The sequence below is a fragment of the Melospiza melodia genome, chromosome 12, assembly GCF_035770615.1.
Source record: "Melospiza melodia melodia isolate bMelMel2 chromosome 12, bMelMel2.pri, whole genome shotgun sequence".
Classification (NCBI taxonomy): domain Eukaryota; kingdom Metazoa; phylum Chordata; class Aves; order Passeriformes; family Passerellidae; genus Melospiza; species Melospiza melodia.
Genome location: NC_086205.1, coordinates 9067169 through 9087948, shown reverse-complemented (window position 1 = coordinate 9087948; position 20780 = coordinate 9067169). Strand labels below are relative to the sequence as shown.

Here is a 20780-nt window from a genome sequence, read left to right as displayed (position 1 = left end):
TGTCAGCCATTACCAACTTAGATCTTGAAGTCAGTAATAGGTGATGGCTGGCCAAATTTATGGCCAAACATGCTTGAAACTGAAATAATAAATAATAAAAAATTGGAGGAAAATGTGAATTTCTCCTCAAAGGACTGTCACGCTGTCTGGAACCAGTTTTAGAAGAAACCTCTTCCCTTTTGCAGTTAGAATTGTTGAAAATGCTTAATATTAACAATGAGGAAGACATTAGTGACTGCTGATCTTTTATGTGATTTGTAGAGAAAATCAGGAGCTTTCAGTTGCTTCCAGTAGGAAGAGTAGAAACAGAAGTTTTCTATTCATGTTTCTTCATTTGTGAGAACTCATGTCATTGCCTATTGAAGAGTTGAAATGATTACCATAAAAGAACAAATGCTATAAAGATATAAGTTGAAGTTGTTTATATATATATATAAAAAATAAAATTGTTATGCCAGCTGATTACAAAGTAAATGTTAGGAAATGTATCTTAAATATTTAACAATAAATTGCAGACAGTGGAAATCTCTTGCATGTTGTCTTAAAAAACCCTGTGTTATGTTTCCTTTGAAGGGTCCAGATCACCAGACAATCTTATTTAACCATGGAGCTGTTCAGAACATTGCACATCTGCTGGTCTCCACCTCCTACAAAGTAAGGCATTTCATCTACTCTGTTTAACATATGTTTATGAAAAGAATTCAAATGGAGATTATAAAAACCATGTCTGTGCTGTGAACCAAAGGTATAAACAGGTATGATGTGTATTTGTAGAATAACAGTTGCTTTTACTTGCCATATTCTGTCAAAACCAGAGCTATTGTACTGTGAAGTTAAAGCCTAGCATTGCTCCAGAGAGGAGCAGGCACTTGGCAGCCCAAGTGGTCAATTTGTTGAACAATAAATGAGAATAAGAAGTTAAGCTGAAGAGATGCAAGTGTGGCCTGTCCTGAAAAGGAAGTCCTACCTGTAAAAATAGATGGGTGTGGAATGTGTGGAGGCCACCAGCTGCCTGTGTGTTGTGCTCCCTGAATTCCTGAGTCTCTGCTCCCTTCTCTGTTGTGTTTTGGAAGTCTATCCTGGACCATCACCTCAGAGACATCACACTTTACCTGTAACTTGGTGGCCAGGAGGGTCAGCTCCTTCTCAGTCCTTGCACTTGTGAAGACAAGAACACAGTTTAAACATGTGCAGCTGTATAAGGGCAAGTCAAAGACTAATACCTGAACTGTTCTGGGTTCTGTGCTCTGGGAAGGTGATAATGGTTATCTTCCCTGTGGCAAAAATGAAGTTATAAAGATTTCAGGAACTAGGCAGCCATGAAACATTGATTAAATCAAAACTTTGGACTGAAGAAGGAGGAGCCAAGATGAAGAAATTTGTCCATACTTTTCATCCAGGTGATACCTGAGGCTGTGTAATGGCAGTAAAACTTGGAATGTACATTTGTTCTAAGATTAGTTTGGAATCACTGCAGTTGGATGGCTCTCTTTAGACATTTCAGTAAGCCCACCTTTGAAGGATTTGAAATAGAAATCTCAAGGGTACATATTTCTGGGTCTCTAATGTACTTATGAGTCCTGAAAAGTAAAAGTATCATTGTTATATAGTATTCTTCTATTCTTCTGTTGTTTTTTACACATTTGTGAGGCATTACAAATAAGACCAGTATTTCCTGTTTAGTTCCTAAGTTTTAACCTTGCTGGTTTTCTTCAGAGTTTACAACATACCCTACAGAAGAATAGTTCCAACAGGGAGATGACAGAAATCAGGATTTGAGTTAGATGTTTCCATCTGCCATGATTCTTTATCTCAATTTCTTGTTGATTATATGACATTGTTTTCTACAAGCCTATCCAGCTGTGTAGCCCAGTTTTGCTTTGAAGTCAGAGTCGATATTTCATATCATGTTTTTACACAGGTCCGAATGCAGGCATTGAAATGCTTCTCAGTTCTTGCCTTTGAGAACCCCCAGGTATCCATGACTCTGGTCAATGGTGAGTGCAATGCTGCTGCTCCTGCTGGTTTGACATTCACTTTTTGCCTGGCTGAATGAGAATGACTTGGAGCTCTCTCTCTTTGCAGTGTCTGTTGATGGAGAATTGTTACCACAGATTTTTGTGAAGATGTTACAAAGGGACAAGCCCATTGAAATGCAGCTCACGTCAGCCAAATGGTAATTGTCTTCAGGAACTGGGGAAATAGCAGAGAGTTTAATCCTTACTGTTCAACTGCTCCCTTCTTCCTTGTTTCAAAGTAATATGGGATGTAAAATCTTAGGAATAATTAAAGATATTGTTTGCATTATCTGAATCCTTGAACAAGTGGGTCTCACCCCATTTTATAATGTAACTTTCCCTCTTTGCTACATAAGCAGGGAAAAATATAGCTGGGCAGCAGTTTTGTGAGGAATGTGTGTTCAGCCATATGGGTTTTCACACATATCTTAGATTTGATAAGTTTTGCTTTGAACAGGCAGAGCACAGTCCTGAACTATCATCCTTGGTGGCTGTGCTGTGTTGGAGACTGCATCAAGAGAATGGGAGAGCAGAGTTAGTCCCTCTACCCAACTGTTTTAAATAAAACAGATTGTTCTTCAGGCTTCATGAGCTCATACCGCAGAATTAATGTTATTAGTTAATTTTGTACTTCAGCTTTCCCTGCTGGTGTGGGCACATTTGTGTGCAGATCCATAATGACTTCCTACCCAGTGACAAGATGTGACCCAGTTCTGTAATAGCAGCACCCTGGTTATGCTCACTCCATAAGCTGGGATTGACACCCTTTAGGACCATTTTCCTTTTCTTGTGTTGATAGCAATGAAATTAATCACTCCAGGGGGTTCAAGAGATAAAATCACCCATTGGTATGAACCACTAAAATTAAGTTTAACTCAGGAGTTTGGTCACTGATGTGTTGCTTGATGATTATTTTAGTTTTTGATGGCTTTTTTTGACAAGGAGCAAATGAGTTCTCTAAGTTCACCAAACAATTTCACAGCCACTTGTGTCAGTACAAGTCTCTTGATTCTGGATGAGGAACAGGTGGGGTAGGAAGAATGCTGCCAGGTTGTGATGCCCCAACTCATGCATGAAAGCAGTTTCAGTGATGTGCACATCTATGAGGGGGGTTCTTGGGTAATCCCACTCCATGTAGGTGGTATGTCTTGGGACTTCCCAGCCTCAATTCCAACCACAATTGGCCCAAGCAGTCTGGTTTTACTGGTTTTGTTAGGCAATTTTTAGTGAAGAAGGCAAGTTAAATTAATTGCACTGTAGCAGTCTCAGTTCTGATTGATTTATTTGAGAATCAGTGTTTCTTTGAGAAGTCAGAAAATACATAGAGAATGACATACTTAAAAGCAATTTTTTTACTAATCTTGAGATATAAAGCAGTTGACAAGTCTTAAAGACAGGCTGGAGTTGGAATTGTTCTGAGATGGACATTCCCAGGTCTGCTGATGTTCTTTGCTGATTGAAGGAAATGGAGACCATCTTCTGCTGTTGCTTTGCAGTACTTTGGCTCATCTTTGAAGCATGAAAGAAAGTGATGTGAAAAGCAGCAAAAGAAAATTGCAGGGAAATGGCAGACAAACCAGTCTTCAATTTCAGATTGGGTTTCTCCCAATTAGTCCACAGGCACTCATCCTTCTTAGGGCTCTCAATTTTACAGCAGTCTGAGTTTGCAAAGCCCTGCTGCTTTTTCTTCTGTGGGTCCATCTCCTACCTGATTGCCTCCAAGTCAGACTCTCTCTTCCATTTTATTAATGAGAGTAGTAGGTTTAAATTGTCATAGATTTTTTTCTGCTTGTAAATTAGATTTCACCCCTACCTTGCCAGTTTCAGTCAGTTAATCTGCAGTTCTTCTGATTTGTCATTACACTCTTTGGAATGCAGATCTAGGAGGGTTTTTTCCTCTTGAATTTCTCTATAATTTCTATTGAATATGAACTGGCATACAAGACTACTTTAAGAAGTTCCCTTTCTTTTCCCTCAGCAATTGAAGTAGACTTGGAAGACTCAAGGTAATACCTTTTGATTGAAATGCAGCAAAGATCCTTCCCTTGAGCAGCAGTGTTGGGACAGAGGGAAGATCAGGATGCCCCTTGGGAAAGTGCTCTGCAGCTATAAATGGAGCAGTAACCTTTCCTGCTAAAATCACCAGAATTGCTTCCAGCTAAGCCAAGCCTATGTTACCTGAAGTCAAAAATTACTTTCTTTCATTGCTGAAATAAAGCTACTTTGCCTGGCAAATAGGTTCTCACCAGACTAAATGGCAGCTGCAGGATGAGTGCTTTCCTCCTGAGTGCAGGTGTGAAAAAGAGTTTCCTGCTGTCAGCTGCAAGGCTTGGGCAGTAAAAGTTTAGCACATGATCTCTGTGCTAATATTCAAGTCTTATCTCTTACTTTCTGAAAATAATATATTAAGAGAGTTCTGATTGTGAATGTACTCAGAATGAGGATCAGTGTGGCTGCCTCTGAGGTGAAAGAACTCACTCTGGGCCCTTGGAAGGAGCTCAGGGATGTGGTGAAACACACCATGGTTATATGAGCACATTGCTGTTCCTTAGCTGAGCAGTTCTGATTGAGAACTTCAGCCTGCCCAACTGAGGGTCTAGGCATGTTAGTTTTAAGTTACCTTTATTGAAATACAGTTACATTTTTTAACCTCCACTGTGACATGATAAAACCAGCTCCAGTGGTTAGTTCAGAAGCTAAAAGAAGAGAAAGTGGTGCACAGCAGTTCCCCTCCAGCTCCGTTCCACTGTCTTGTAGCAGAGCAGGTAAAAACAAAACCACTTCAAAGTAAAACACTTTCTTTGATGGGTGAACTGTTTTGCATTTCTGGTAGTTTGGGGCACTTTACAAGTACATTAACAAAGAACTTGGAATGTGTGTGATGCTGTGTGAGACCTTGTGGTTGTCATATCCACTGTGAGCTGTTGTCTAATAAGGACCAAATGCTGGCTTGGTGCAGTGTCAGAGCCTTGGCTGGGTTCATTGTGAGTGAGGGCGTGCTGGTCCCTGCACAGTGTAAAGCCCTGCCTGTGGACAGGCAGCAGAGCAATTCCACCTCTCCTGGGCTGGGGCAGGGCCTGGATCTCTGTGCCTGAGCTGTCAGGCTGTGTTCCTGTGCTCATGGCTGCACTCCCAGGGGCAGGTACTTAGAGGAAGGTCTGGGTGTGTTGCACCTTTGCTTAGTGCAGGCTATTCCTTTTGAATGTATGTAGGGGGATAGAATATAAGAAAGATAGTGTAGAAAGTAATCTTACCCCTAAGGAGTTGCAGCTGGGCCAATTATCAAAGATTAGGAACAGGCCTGGCTTTAACAGGCCACAGCTGTGACCAATGAGAAGAAGATGCTATAAAAGAGTGGGGTGGCTGGGTGGGAAGGGAACTGGAGTTGCTTTGTGAAGAAGAAAGAGTCAGAGCTCTGAGGAGCGGACCATGAGAAACTCCAAGAAGGTATGGAACCTTTGTGATAGGAGACAGCAGTATGGAACCCCTGCCATAAGATGACAACAGGTGTGGGGCTCAGGCAGGGTGGTGGTGTGCCCTTGGTGGCAGTGTGTGCTGTGTGTATTGATCAGTGATCCTGCCAGGGTTCCTGCGCTGCAAACTGACAGAAAGTGCACCTGGAGGAGTTTGTGTGCCCAGCCCTAGTAAGCTGTGATGTATTTAAATCAAACACAGGAGGATGTTTCATTGGGACAGATGTTGTGCAGCAGCTGGAGTGCACCCCAGCCATGGTAGGTGACAGTGTCTTGTTGTGTTGTTGCAGCCTTACTTCCATGTGCAGAGCTGGAGCAATACGGACGGACGATCCCTGCATCGTTCTGAAGGTGAGCTGTGTCCTGCTTCAACCACCTTGTAAATACAGAATAATTCTTTTTGAGCTAACCATGACAGATCCTCAAACAGTTCTCTGTTCAAAAGGTTTTCTCATGTAGGTTTATCCTGGTTTTATTTTCTCATATAAAAGGTAGCACAAAATCTGTTACACCAAAGATTGCAAAGCACCAAGTTCTCCTGAGGTTTTTTTTTAATTAAAACAAAATAGCCCCCTGATTTCCTTTATTTCCTCAAGTAATGATAGATAAAAAATCTACATGTTGGCTGAGACAAAGGCCTGCCCCTCCTGTCTTTTTGTGCAAGAAAGTGCAATGTACTGTTCATTCCAGTGTGCATATTGGCATCTGTTCTGCACTGGCACCTGGTACTGCACAGCTGAGGAAGCCAAGCTGCATCATTCTCCCTCACCCTCTTCCTTAGCTTTGGTCCAAATTGACACTCCAATTCTCTGCCCTCCTTTCTCCCTACAACCCCAGAAAACTGGGGCAACAGTTCCGTTCTCCCAACCCCTCTCTCCTGCAAACCTCTTTGAAAATGCCTTCCCTTCATGAATCCCCCATGTTGGGCTGTGCCCTGGTCAGGACATGTATGTTCCAGAGCTGCTCTGCCCTGGGACAGGGAGCAGGGCCTGCTGCCAATGGCAGGTCACTGTTGGGAGCTGGACCCCGCCCTGTGGAGCTGCACATGCTCCACGTGGGCCCTGTTCAAAACCACCATCCTTTGAAACCTTTGCAAAGGGATGTGCTTGGGCCAGCTCACAGCAAAAGCAGCATTTTTTCCTTGTGGAAGCTGTTTCAGCACAAATCCATGTTTGAGGCTGTGGCATTAAATGTGTTGTAGTACTTGAGAGTAGACAAAAAAAAAGTGAGGGGAGAAGGAAGGCACAGAACCTTTGCCTTGTTCAAAGCATCCCAGTGATTCCTCCTCCAGGAGCTCATACTTGCAAGATAACACAGTGTCCCTGTGCTTAATCCAGCCCCAAATCCTTCAACCTCTGCTGAGCTGAAGTGATGGCCCCTTTAGCATTCAGGAATTATTGACCCTTTGCTATCAAAATTTCTGCATTTGGGGGCCAGTCAAGAATGTGTATTTCCAAAATGGTTTTAATTTACTTTCATTGCTCAGTTTGGGTAGTGGGTTGGCCTGCAACATGGGGAAAAAATAAAATCCCTTGAGAAGGGCAGGGAAGGCTGATAAATAATGGATTTGATGGGAAGGGAAATGATTTCTCTGGAATCCTAATAATGAAACTGTCCAGATAACCCAGATACATCCCAGCCATACCATGAAAATTAGATATTCCATCTTTACAGTCCATTTCTAGACTTTTATCTGCTGGCCAGGTGTGCATTGTGGCTTTCCACCTTACACCCCTACACAGCCCCCTACTCCTGTGCATTAATTGCACTGTACTGACCTGTAGGTCCAATGGAACAGTTAAAATGTGTCTGTCAGAATTCTTGCCTCTGTTTTTGAGCAGATGGAATTGCTTAGTGTTGAAAAACATGAGATCTGTGTTTCTTGGGTGCATGCAGCCAGTGACTTAACAATGCCCAGCCCTTGAGTTCCAAGAAATAGCTCATTTCATTTCAGGCCATTTGACCTTGGAAAGAATTAAGAAATACATTGTCTTTGTGATTTAGACATGGAATTCTTTATTTCTTTTCTTTCTTACTCCACATGGATGTAATTTTTGAGAGCCTGTGTACAATCTTCCCTGCTGCCTCAAGGCCAGGTCTGCAGAAGGGAGTGCTTTGGCTCACTGGATTAGCTGCAAGATTCACCACCTCAGTGACAGTCTTTGAGGTGGCATCTAGCTTTCTAAAATATGCAGGCAAGTCCTGTTTCCTGTGCAATGGAGATCAGGTATTTATCTGTTTAATAATTTGAACAGTCAATGGGTAAATGTTATTTCAGGTCCCCACAACATACCTCTGAGCCACATTTACCAGAGTTATTCTGTTGAACTTGGTGGCATTGCACAAGCACAAACCTTGGTGTTATTCCTTGTCCATTTTCATATTTGGAAGGCTTGAGGGAGCAGAGTCCCAGCTCTTGGAGAATTGGCCTGTCCAGAGTTAAGTACTTTTCCTTGGGCTTCTGGTAAAGAAAGACTTGATTGGTTTTTCTGTTCAGTAGAGAAGGTGGAGCAAAACTGTTGTGTGGGTGTAACCAAGGTAGAGGGGATGTCAGGGAAGGCAGAATGGACCTGGATTCCAGGTTAGCTTTTCTGGTTGATCAAATATGCTGCTTGCTGAGGAGTATTCCTCCCTTACCCTCTGCTCCAGGCAGCCAGTGTGTGGGAAAGGAACCCTGAGATTATTTCTGACTGCATTGTCCTTAGTTAATCCTGGATCACAGAAGGGCAGGGGGGGTCAAGTGCTTGAGGGCAGCTTGGGTACTTCTGGTTCTGGTGTGTAGCAAGAACAGGCCTGTGAAAATATCAGCTTCTGAGGGGATTTATAAAAATTTTTACAAGGCTTTGTCAAACTTTGTTTATGTTTACTTCCAAACATTGCATGATTTTGGCTGTGTGAGAGGTTGTGTGAAAGTAGGACATTGTGCACTCAGCAATGCCTGAACAATTCTTCTGTGTGTGGAGTCTCTGAACCCACTGAAATGTGTGTGTGAAAGTTCTTATCTAAAGAACACTGCAGAGCATTGCTGTAGGACAGTTGTTTCATTTCTTTGGAGTTTCTTTATCAATGCAGCTACACTAGAAACTCCTTTTATTTCATCTCTGCAGACTCTGCCATGCTTGGTTCGAATGTGCAGTAAGGACAGACTGCTGGAGGAGAGGGTGGAGGGGGCAGAGACTCTGGCCTACCTGATAGAGACAGACGTGGAGCTGCAGAGGATGGCCAGCATCACCGACCACCTCATCGTCATGCTGGCCGACTACTTCAAGTACCCCAGCTCCGTCAGCGCCATCACCGACATCAAGAGGGTGAGCTCCCTGACCTGCTCTGGGCCTTGAGCAATGGGCAAAACCAAAAAGAATCCAGCTCAGGATGGGCCTTTTTAAACCTGGTTAAACCTGGTGTGGTAGGGCCCCCAGTCTGGTACCACATAGCATTGATTTCATGATCCATAAAGACACTTTATTGTTAGAAATCTACAGTTCTTATGTCACTGTTAGGCTGGATGTGACATACACACATGATCAGGGTCTAAGAAGAAAAAGTTTTTTATTCTGCGTGTTCTCCAGCTTATATACTCTTAAAGAAGCGTGATCTTAAGTCATTAACTACATCACAATAACTTCTTATATTCATTGGTGCAAAGCAATTAACGTCAATATAATTGGCAAAAGTTTGACAGAAATTTCATAAGGCACGTAGACACATCTACTTATGCATGTAGTCTAGCTTACAAAAATGTTCATGTATCTTTTCTAATCTGTTTCTGTGCTGACAGCCTTGTCTTCTTCCTTGCTATACATACGCTCAAAAATCATCAATTGGTATTTCTTCTATTAACTCAGCTTTGCTTGCAAGCCAGCTCTCAAGCCCCTCCATATTCTTATAAGACCTAAGACCTGATTGGTCTCAAAGTGAAAACTCCTCACACACTATTGGTGATTATCAACCAATATAACACACTCTAGAGAACCATATCTATAAACAATGGTTACAGAAAGAGAGATAATAATTGTTTGAATTCTTTTCCTCTGAGTTCCCCACAGCTTCTCAAGGTTTTTCTAAAAAAGTCTGTGCCCACCCTCTGTGGCCAGAGAGCTGCTGCCACAACCTGGTGCCTGAGGTCCTCAATTGAAAGGTGACCATAGGTGCAGCAGGACTTGATTTTTGATGTTTGTACTCTCCAAGGCTCAGTCACTGCTCTTTGGAGACTTCATTAACCACACAAAAGTGTGCATATCTGGTCTTCCCATCCTCCCAAGTTTAAACATCTTGCCTTTAGGAACCAGCACATTTCAGCTTCATAAGAGATGAATAGTCCATGTGAAGAGAGATTTGTTTTCAATTCTTAGGTCAGATCTGTGGAAAATCTGAAATTCAGAGGTGGTTCTGTTGTGTTTAAGCACAAAAGCATGTGGATGTCGTGCACTGTTTCATATTAGGAGTTATCTGCACTTGCAAGACATTGGATAAACAGAGACCAGATGTACCTTGGAGTCTTGCTGAAACTGATTATTAGAAAGAGCCCAAAAAATACATTACAGAGCTTTGCTTTTTTCTGAAACTGGCCCAAGGGGCAGGGTAATTTCTGTGACCCTGATAGAATGGGGTTAATTCTGCATAGAGAGCCTCTTGAATGCTCTGTAAAAATGCAAATGAAACATTAAAAAAAATTAGTTACAGTATAAAAAACTGAGCAAAAAGAAGTTTAGCAGCTTATTGAGGAGTAATGAATGTTGGCTGTAGCATCAAAAATATGATCAGGTTCCAAAAGTGAGTGGGGCAATTCTAAATATTATGACAGTGCTCTGAGTGTGCAGTAACTCTGTAGAGGCAGCCAGCTGGGAATCCAGGGTACTGACTTTGAACAGAGTGCTTGGAACTGCACCCTGTAAGGTAAAACTACGTGAGGAGTGAGTGAGGAATCTGCCAAACAGAGAACTTGTCTGCTTAAAATATTTATAACATAATATTAAAATATTTATAAAATAATATTTTAATACTTCTGCTCCAATATAGCTGCACTGGAGAGAATTACTCATAGAGCTTTATTTTTGACATTTCTTTTATTTCAGCACTTTTCTACTTTATACTGTCATTTTCCTGGCATTTTGTGTAGACTTTGAAGATTGCATTGTTTGGTAGAACATTTTGGAACTGAATTTTGAGGATAGTCAGTCACAGAATTATTCTCAGTGGAGAACATGAGGAGATCTGAGAGCTCAAATTTGCTGTTCCAAGCAAGGTCAATCTCAAACACCACTATTTTATGATGCCTTTAGTGCTCCCATTAATTATCATAAAATAGTAGAATATGCTGAGACGCCAGGGATCATCGAGTCCAGCTGCTGGCCCTGCACAGACACCCCAACAATCCCACCCTGGGCACCCCTGAGAGCATTGTCCAAACTCTCCTGGAGCTCTGGCAGCCTCGGGGCTGTGCCCATTCCCTGGGGAGGCTGTTCAGTGCCCCAGCACCCTCTGGGGGAAAAACCTTTTCCTGATATCCAACCTCACCCTCCTTAACACAGCATGAGATTTAGAGACCAACTTCGGCTCCTGGTTTTGCTTCAGTTCTCTTGATAAAACTTGTCTTGATTCTCTCTCAGTATTTTCACTCCTTCTGGCTAGTTCCTGTAAGTCTCTGTTGAGAGATAAGAATAGCTTTTACCTGAATATGGTCTTGATAGAGTCCTAACCTTGTTTTGGCCTCAAATTGAAGACCAAGTTGTCCTCTCTATTACTCAGTAGAGAAATGAGCCATAGTCTTAACTCTGGTTATTGCGTGATGAGCTCAGGGGGCAGCACCTTGTGCTTCTGGCTGCCCCTGGGGTGGCAGACCAAGACAGTGGGTAAGCAGCAGTGTAGAACAAAGCAGAATATGACACTGCAGCTGCTCTGGGGACTGAGCCTGTGCTGTGTTCCCAGCTGGACCATGACCTGAAGCACGCTCACGAGCTGCGCCAGGCTGCCTTCAAGCTCTACGCCTCGCTGGGGGCCAACGACGAGGACATCCGCAAAAAGGTGAGCCCAGGGAGCCTGCTGGGGTCTGCTCAGCCACAGGGAAAGCAGCAATTCCCACCCTCCCAGGGGCCTCCCCGTTATGATGCTAATAGGTTGAAATGAGGCCTCTCTCCTCCATTAATAGGAATTTTCATATTTTGTGGAATTGGTGGAAAAATTAACGTCCTGCTATCAGAGTATAACAAAAGTTTAGTTGTGTGAGCATCTTCACAGTGATGAACTAGACTTGCGCAAGGAGTTGTCCTTCAGCATTTTTGGTACTTGGCTGCTCATAAGGAATATTGTTGTGGCATATGAGAAATTTCTGAAACTTGTGTTCTGAGACAGACAATACACCTCTGTTCTCATTTATTCCATTATATGACAAATGTTTAAAAAACCTCTGGAAAGTCTGCTCATAAACAAAGTCAGAATTTGTTTCCTGATTCTCAAGTGACCAAGGCCTTGCACTGTCATAACAAAGCAGTTGGTGATTCAAAGATTACAGCAAAGAGATTAGTTGCTTGGGTCACTCACATTGTTAAAAATTAATGTGTGGAAAGTGGGGGGAACTTAATAAATGAATAATTAGAAGGAGCATTTTTTAAAATTAATCATGGATTTGCAGTGTCATATAGCAAGTGCAGAAGACAGGAATGTTTTCTGAGTTTGTTTGCTGGTTAAAAGGGAAAAGCAGAAGGAAGAGGCAGGTAAACAGAGGGTGAAAAGATAACATCAGGAGGATTTATCAGTGGGGAACCATTCAGATCTCCAGAATTCAACACCATAAACTCCTGTTTTGTTGCTTTAGTTAATAGTGAAGGTCCTCCTTTTACACAGCTTTTAATAAGCAGTGGCTGTGTACATGCCAAAGTTGATTGATTATACAAAATCCATCATTCATCTGGGTATTAACTGCCTTTTGTACTGGTCTTAAGTGTTTGTGCTGGCCTTGTCTAAGTATGGCAGGTGAGCTACTAGATATTTTTTATCTAGAGCTCACAGCTCTACAACCTATCTCTGATCTGTAGATTTTATATGTTGTGTGCACTCACACATGCTCACTTTTGCTTTAATATGACATTAAGGGTAATTTATGTGTTTATATAGATAAAGAGATGGATACTTATATAGAAAAATCACCCTCTTGTTGCTTGATTAAAAGCCATAGTGGAACATCAGATTTTTTATTTCCTAATTGTCTGTAGATACACAAAATTTCCACTTAATCTGGCAAGAGAGTGTGGCATGCTGGTTTTAGCTGCAGTTGTTATATGTAACACTGAAGATGCTGCAGCCAAACCCCAGCAAGCCATGGATGCTGTGAGCTGTGCACTGACCTGGGTTCTTTGGTGCAGATCATTGAGACTGAGAACATGATGGACCGCATCGTTAACGGCCTGTCCGAGTCCAGCATCAAGGTGCGCTTGGCTGCAGTCAGGTGAGCCTGTCCTTGTCCCTGCAGAGCCTGGGCTGCACTGGGACAACTCCTGTCACTGCCTGAGAGCCACTCTGATCTCAGTTCTGCTCTTGGGAGCCCTCCTGGGGGAGAGGGGCAGTAATCCTGGGCAGGTGCAGGGTTTTCTCCTGGCTGTTCCCAGGTTTCTCCTTGCCTCCCTCCCAGCTCAGGAGTCCTTGTGGGGCAGCAGGGTGTGTACAGCAGTGCCTGTGGGGGTGTGCATGTCTCACAGGGAGGATTTCTCTTCCATTCCAGATGTTTGCACAGTTTGTCCCGTTCTGTCCAGCAGCTCAGGACAAGTTTTCAGGATCATGCTGTATGGAAGCCTTTAATGAAGGTAAGTGAGGAGCAGTCGGGTCTCAGTGCCTGGAGTGTTCTGGTCCATTCAAGGAACACAGGGTGTCTGTTCAGTTGGCATGCCTTGCTGTAGAATCATGATACAAATTACCTAGAAATCAAAATCCTGGGGCCTTCTCCTAAGAGAGTCATAAGTCAACAAAAAGCAACAGCAGCAAGCGTGCTTGATTTTGGTTGGTTTTTTGTTTCCTTTTTTTCATTATTGTTTTTGGGCGATTTTTTGTCATCAGTGAGGGAAACTCAATTATTCTCAGTGGTCACACAGGACACTACAAGCACTACATGTCCCTTAATGTCAGACTCAGGCTGGATGGCACGGGTCAGACTTGGTCTGTGAGCTCTGTAAGAGAATTTACATCTGTGTTTTCTTCTGTGATTCTCTACCTCTTACATCTCATTGCAGATTCTATAGTTGAAATCAAAGAGCTCAGAAAGACCTTTAAAAAGACACATTGTCATATAGAGTAATTTTCTACAAGATTGAGATTCAAGTGTGTAAGATATATGTCATCTCTCATCCTGTAATGTCACTATCATAAACACACATAATAAACCAGTTTCTCAGTTTCAACATCTTGGAGACCTTGAAAATGCAGAACAGACTGCTAGCATACCTGAAGGCTTGGGCAGTATTGACACCCATAGGAATCTCCTGAAGTCACCTTGACTTGTCTGTTCAGAAGTGAAATGACTGGAGCACAGAAGATGTTGTTGGCAGTAGGGAACAAGTGAGGAACATGTTTGGTTCAGGAGTTGGTGTTTTGGTGCTGCTGGAGATCCAGGCAGAGATAAGGGACCAAAACTTGACTCAGGCTGTGCTCCTCTGAGAGGATGCTCCTTAGAGAATTTGCTGTGTTGTGCTTAGCACGAGGTACAAAGGGGTTGAAGAGGCTCCTGGAGCTTCCTCTGCATATGTGTCCTTTGCAGAGCAGGGCTTGTCCCCACTGATTTCTACTAAATTGGACTGAAAGCTCTCAAGTGTGACTTCTGTGAAATAATGAATTGCTCCAGCTTGTCCTGTGATGTGTATCAGTCTGGGTTTGCATTGCTAGCATGGAAGCACCTCCTGAAGTCTGGAATATCCAGCTACAGCATAATTCCAGGTATTCCATTTTAGTGATCTCTTCATTATCCTGCTAACAGAATTCCTCTCTCTCCCTTCTGCCTGCAGGTTTTACAGAATGCTCCAAATGAAATTCTTGTAGTAGCATCTTCCACGCTATGCAATCTTCTTCTGGAATTCTCTCCAAGCAAGGAGGTGAGTACTTGGCCAGCAGCAGGGAGAGGGGATGGACTGAAGTGAGATTACACCATGGTTCAGTTAGCATAAAGGCATGTTAATTGGCAGTCATTGCTTGTGACATGTTATGGAGCTGTGATGTTACAGAGCTGTGCAACTGATGGCTTGAGAACAAAAAAAATCATCTGCTTACAGTGCTGTGACAGTTAATTTGGTCTCTAAAGAAAAGAAGCAGACATGAAGTTTTGTCATTTCCTTTTTACTTGTAAAACATTGTTATCTAAAAAGATCATAAACAAGAAGAAACCACACTGATAATTTGCAATGTGATCCATTGTCTTAGAGAATTACTGCTACTGTAATGCTGAAAATGCTGGCTTTGCTGAGTCTTGTGTTTTTATTGTTCTCTGATGAGCAGTACAGGATATCTGGTTCTGCAGAGTCTGTGTTTCATACAGATCAGACACACAAATCAACACTCCACAGCAGTGCAACAATTCCCCAAGTCTAAAATAGTTCTTAATTACAGAAAATATTTTCAAGATTGTGCTGTGTGTGGGATCCTGCAGGGCTCTATGGATTACCAAATTATCAGTTGGTCTTGGTGGCTTCAGTCATATCTGTGAGACAGCAAATTAACTGAAATAATGCCAAGCACAGTTCACTGGCCATGAGGCCACCCATGGGGCTTTTTTTAGCAGACTGCAGGTCAAGTGTTTGTGGGGTGTGAGCAGCAGTGTGAGGTGATGTATATACAAATGTGTGTGCATCCATGTCTCCACAAACACAGACATAGGAGAAAGCAGCTGCCTTGATCTGACTTTTTTTCATAACACCTACTTTGAAATGGTCATGGATATGGGGTGTGGCATGGCCAGCTCATGTGGGCACTGGACATGTTGTAAGCTCAAGAATAAAATACAAGGAGTATATTTTTAGTATTTTCATACATGCAGTTAGTCTAAGTAGTGTTGTAAAGATCTGTTTTTCCCTCCTTCTTTCAGCCTATTTTAGAATCAGGAGCCATAGAACTTCTATGTAGTTTAACCCAGAGTGAAAATCTTGCCTTGCGAGTGAACGGCATTTGGGCTTTAATGGTGAGTAGGACACCCAGTGAAATACCACTTGTGACTGTGTGCCTTAAAAACCTTGGGAACATATCTTGTAGAACTTGTCAGTTGTTATTAACAATGACATAATTGAAATCTGCCTTGTTGTTCCACCAAACTGCAGAAGAAAAACAGCATCAGCCTGGAGCACTTCACCCATTAATCCATAAAGTAAAACAAATTCTTCAGTTCTAGTACTAATTTTGTTGCCAAGATCATTCAAGGAAGCAGTACTGTCAGTAGTAGCATGCCAGGGGGAAAATAAAAGCAGGTAATAACCAGGTCAGGTGTAAGACAATGTGAAAATTGAATTCAGTGTGTAGCAGTTGCTCATAAATTACAGCCTTTTTGCAAGATTAATTTAGGAAGGATATATTCTTGTAGGGAATAGTCTACTAAAAGAATGAAAGCCCGGGTAAAAAAATCCATTAAAAGGTGTGTCTGTTTCAGAACATGGCATTTCAAGCAGAACAGAAGATCAAGTCAGACATCCTGCGGGGTCTGAGCACAGAGCAGTTGTTTCAGTTGCTTTCTGATTCCGATGTAAATGTTCTGATGAAAACCTTGGGACTGCTCAGGAATCTTCTCTCCACTCGCCCAGTAAGTAGAGCTGCACACAGACCTTCTGAAAGCTGATCAAACAAGCAGCCAATCCAGTGCTTCTGTGCAGGACATTTTCCTGTTTAAACACCACTTGGATTTATTTGAATATCTGTAAGCAAATGTGCAAATCAGTGTGAGAAGGTATTTGAACGAATCCTCTGCATCCATGGAAACACTGTAATGCTAGACATTTTCATTTAATGCTCAATTCCATTGCATTTAGCTCTTTGCAACATTATTTTCATAGCAGTTTCTCTGTGAAACTTGTCCAAAACAACACTGAGGGTTGCACCATTGAGTCAGTGTACAGGAAGGTCCAGATCTCAAAGATACCTGTCTTTCTTCTTCCTTGGCACTTGAAATGCATCTTTTCTTATCCATCTACATAGGTAGTACTGGCTTTGTGAATTTGGTGTAAGACTGTGCACTCACAAAATGCAGACGTTCATTTTACACCCTGAAATAAAATGGTTAGAAAATTTAAGTCCAGGAGTTGTTTTTGATAAGGAGAAAGAGATAGTGATGGAGGAAAAGAAAGGTGTAATTCCCTGTGAAGAACAGAGGGAAAATATGCAGCAAGAATTTGGCAAGCCAACATTTTTGAGGGGAAACCCCATGAGGCCTCTCTGTGCATTTATCACATACTGTGTTTCTACCAGAAAAAGGTCACTGTAAAAAATCTTCTGATATTCTCACTCATTGAGTCTCAATAACTTTGATAGAAAATTAGCTCTGTCTTAATGTGAAAAAATACTTAATAGCCTGTCATTCATTGAATTCACCCTGAGAACTGTCACTGTCACTTAAGGTGTTCTCCATCTGGAGCTATGTGCCAGCTTCACTGCTTCCTATGGCAGGTTTTAGAGCCAGAACCAGCCATTTTCAGCCTTTACCCAAAATTCACTCCAGAATAGCTCATCCAGCAGCTTTCCAATGAAATCCCATTATTAGCAAATTTAATAAGTTCTACAATAATCCCTGAGGTCTTAAAAGAATTGTAGTGTGCTGTGTGCTGGTCATCTCTGGTTCTGTTTGCTGCCACTCCTGAGGTGTTTGGTATCAACTAATCCAGTAGATCTTGTTTAATCTTTTCTCTGTTATTCTAGTGTAGGTGTTCATAGTCTGTCATCAGGTGACTTTTGAGCTGTGACCCTGTGAATTTAGGGCAGTTTCTCAGACAATAACCAACGCATCTGGCTTATTTCTCTGCCCTGTAAGGCTTTGGAAATGTGGTTGTTGGATCTGGGCACAGTGTCCCTGCAAGAGTAGCAAATACCAGAGAAGAAACATCAGTTTTCTCACTCCTCTCTGATATTGCCCCTGGTTATCAGAAGGGAAGTGGTTGTTTCCAACTGCAGATCACACATTTAGAGCGTGGGTCAGCAGGGTTCAGGCCTCAGCCTGGCAGCTGGGACAGCAGTGTCACCTCTCCAGGTGACAGGGAAGGCATCACCAAGGCTCATGTGATGCTCTCTCAGACAAAAGCAGGCTCTACATGAAGAAGAATTTTCTGAAGTGTTTGTGCTGTGATTAATTCTTGGTTTGGGAGCAGTGCTCTGTGTGCAGTGTTGCTACTCCTCACTTGGAGTGATTCAAGCAGGAATGTCCCTTCCTTATCTGGGGAGTTACACTAAATGTATTTCATCCTTGCTTTGGCAGCACATAGACCACATAATGAGTACTCATGGGAAGCAAATCATGCAAGCAGTGACCCTCATTCTGGAAGGGGAGCACAATATAGAAGTCAAAGAGCAGGTACCTTTTGTGTTTTGTGTTGTCTTGGCAGAATAAAATGTAAGAGCAAAGAATGCTTACTCTTCACAACATGTCATTTTTGTTTGGGATTATAATGTGCTGTGAATATTTTACTGAGATCTGTCAGATGAATAACTTGAGTACCTACAAGAATGTTTTTCTTTCTAATGGATTGTTACAAAATTGTTTGAACTGAATTCAGATTGGTTTTGCAAACGTAGGTTTGGCAAAGAGAAGAGGGATGTGAGAGCAGAAGAATTAAATTGGGGCTGTTGCATGGCTGGAAGGGATCAGTAGGAATAGAAGAGAAGCACTAGCAGGGGAAGGAGCATCCTGGTGGAGCCCAGGAAAAAGTGGGGAGGGAACTGGCCTGCCAAATTAAAAGTTAAAAAAAAACCAATCTGCAAGGGGAAAGGTAGAGGGAAAGAGGAGATGGCCAGCAGGGAATGGCATCCTGGAGCCAATATACAAGGACAGCTGCTGTGGGGGTGTAAAGCAGCAACTAGAGGATAGCTGGGCAGGATTTGGCTGGATAACTCTTGTGCCAGGCAAGACAGGTAGTGGGAGAACTGTGTTCCTTCCTCATATGGGGTGTGTGGAAGGATGGGGGCAGCAAGGAGCTGTGGGAGATGCTAGAGGATTGCTTTGGCTTAGGTTGGATATGGGTGGCCAACAGAAGGGGAAGTGAGCGTAGGAGTAGAGCTGGTCTAAATCCCTGCTCAGGGAAGAGCAGGCTGAAGGGCAACAGGCATCCTTTGGCAATTTAAGTGCAAAATTAGCAAAAAAAATCCCCAAAGACTCTTGCTAGCAAGTTTAGTGACACAATGGGTCTGAAACAGCTGAGAATTAACCCCATGTGTCTAGATAGGTCTTCCTGCTAAAGCTGTGGTGACAGGAATGGCCTTTATTGCTACAGGTTATTCACTTTGCCACACCTATCTGAATTATTTCACAGGAGAACCAGGACACTTGGGAAAGGGCTGGGGCTGAATATGGGCTTTGGAGTTTGGGGCCTATATCCACTGAGCATTTCCTTGGTCCCTGTGGTGCAGCTGGCTCTTATTTCAAGATCCAGTAGTACCTGTCTGCACACCAGAACCCCTGCTTGCAGCAGGACAGTGATTGTGTCTGTCACTGCCAGCCTCATCAGGATGTAATTAGCAGCTTGGAAGTAATTAGTCTCTGCAGCTGCTGACACAGTGCAGTGCAGCTTAGACACAAGCACATACAAGTGCTGATCCTGCTCCAGTGTCCTCCCAGCATGTCCAGAAAAGATGGTCAAGTTCTTTGGGAAGGAGCTTGTGGAGCATCTCCTGGTGACCCTGAGAGCCAGGGAAGGGGCTGTGCCAGTCAAAGCTCTGTGCAGGTAGTGCCAGTGTGGGCCAGGGTGCTTCAAGGGCATCCTGTGGGATGGCTTCTGTAATTTTAAAGAAATAAAACAGCTGCAGAAGTAGCTGGAGTTACCTCTGCAAGTGACAGCTGTGATTAGACTTGCTGAAAACAAATGACTGCTCTGCCAGATCAGCAGGAATGCCTCTGTCTCACCTTTTCCTGGCCTTAAGAACGAGGTGGAAATGGTTGGGCTTTGTTGTTTTTCCTTTCCCCCCAGCCACTGCTACAGAACAGACTGCTTTATATTCTGGGGAATGTTTTCTTTCCTATATGTTGCAGATTTCCATAAGAGACTTAAAATGTTCTTCCTGGCAATGAATTGATGAGTGCTGCTCTTCATTTTAAAATGGTGATGAATGTTTTTGGCCAGGGCTGCTCCCCACAGCTGGTGACTCCTTGGCATTGGCCCTAGATGTGAGCAAGCTGGAAACTCCAGATTAAAGATATTAAAACTAATTAAAGGAGTTGTTTGTCCCAAGTTCAGAGCTGTCCGAGAAGCTGTCATGGGATGTGATCTGGGGCCAAATAACTTCCCAGTTTTTCTCTCTTTCAGACATTGTGTATTCTTGCCAATATAGCAGATGGCACAACAGCAAAAGAACTGATTATGACCAATGATGACATCCTGCAGAAAATCAAATACTACATGGTAAGGGGGATTTCTCTTAAAGGATTTGTGTTGGTCTTTTGCAGGCCTGAAAAGAGGAATGTGCTTTAGGATTTTTATGTGAATTATTCACTACCATGCATTTAATTTCCATATAACCAGTGGGGTGTAAGTGCAGTTGTGGATGGCAGGGGTGTACAGAGGAACTGACTAAAATGAAAATCCAAGGGTTATTTCCTATAAAAACATTACAGTGACTTCATCTACATAGAAACATTTAATGAACTTGGAAAAGGCATGTATTGAAGATGTCAGTAAACATTTGGAAGGAAGTGATTGACCACTACTCAAGTGCCTTATATTATGACCCTATGTTTGAGAGAAGTTGTAGATAAGAATTAATCCCAGCTTTTCTGTCTTATTTATTACATAATGAATGCCAAAATACAAGTATTGTGAATTTCTGAATTTCTTCTTCTTAACTTGATTTCTCTTTTTCTATATTTAGAGTCATTCAAATGCTAAACTACAGCTTGCTGCCATGTTCTGTATATCTAATCTCATATGGAATGAAGAGGAAGGTAAGAAACCCTCCTTATTAATGCATAGACAAGTTACTATCCTGATCAAAAAGCTTTTGTTGAATAGCAATATTGGCAGTGCACAGTGCATTGGGATCCAAAGTGTAATGGGAAACATCATTAAAGGTGTAGTATGGAATGTGGGAATGGTCAGGAGGCACTGAGGAGGATGCAGAGAGCTCT

At 42.5% G+C, this 20780-nt stretch overlaps 1 protein-coding gene across 5 annotated transcripts in view; it reads left to right on the top strand.

Annotated features, from left to right (window-relative positions):
- Positions 1-20780, top strand: part of ARMC8 (armadillo repeat containing 8) — a 62766-nt gene that overhangs the window by 37425 nt on the left and 4561 nt on the right. For all 5 annotated transcript variants that reach the window (XM_063166694.1, XM_063166693.1, XM_063166692.1 and 2 more), the window contains 14 exons: positions 574-654; positions 1922-1997; positions 2086-2176; positions 5782-5842; positions 8599-8799; positions 11420-11515; positions 12853-12935; positions 13209-13290; positions 14482-14568; positions 15555-15647; positions 16110-16259; positions 17922-18017; positions 19963-20058; positions 20525-20597. In XM_063166694.1, coding sequence (XP_063022764.1) covers positions 574-654; positions 1922-1997; positions 2086-2176; positions 5782-5842; positions 8599-8799; positions 11420-11515; positions 12853-12935; positions 13209-13290; positions 14482-14568; positions 15555-15647; positions 16110-16259; positions 17922-18017; positions 19963-20058; positions 20525-20597 — 1366 coding nt within the window. The remainder of the gene's footprint in view (positions 1-573; positions 655-1921; positions 1998-2085; positions 2177-5781; positions 5843-8598; positions 8800-11419; positions 11516-12852; positions 12936-13208; positions 13291-14481; positions 14569-15554; positions 15648-16109; positions 16260-17921; positions 18018-19962; positions 20059-20524; positions 20598-20780) is intronic.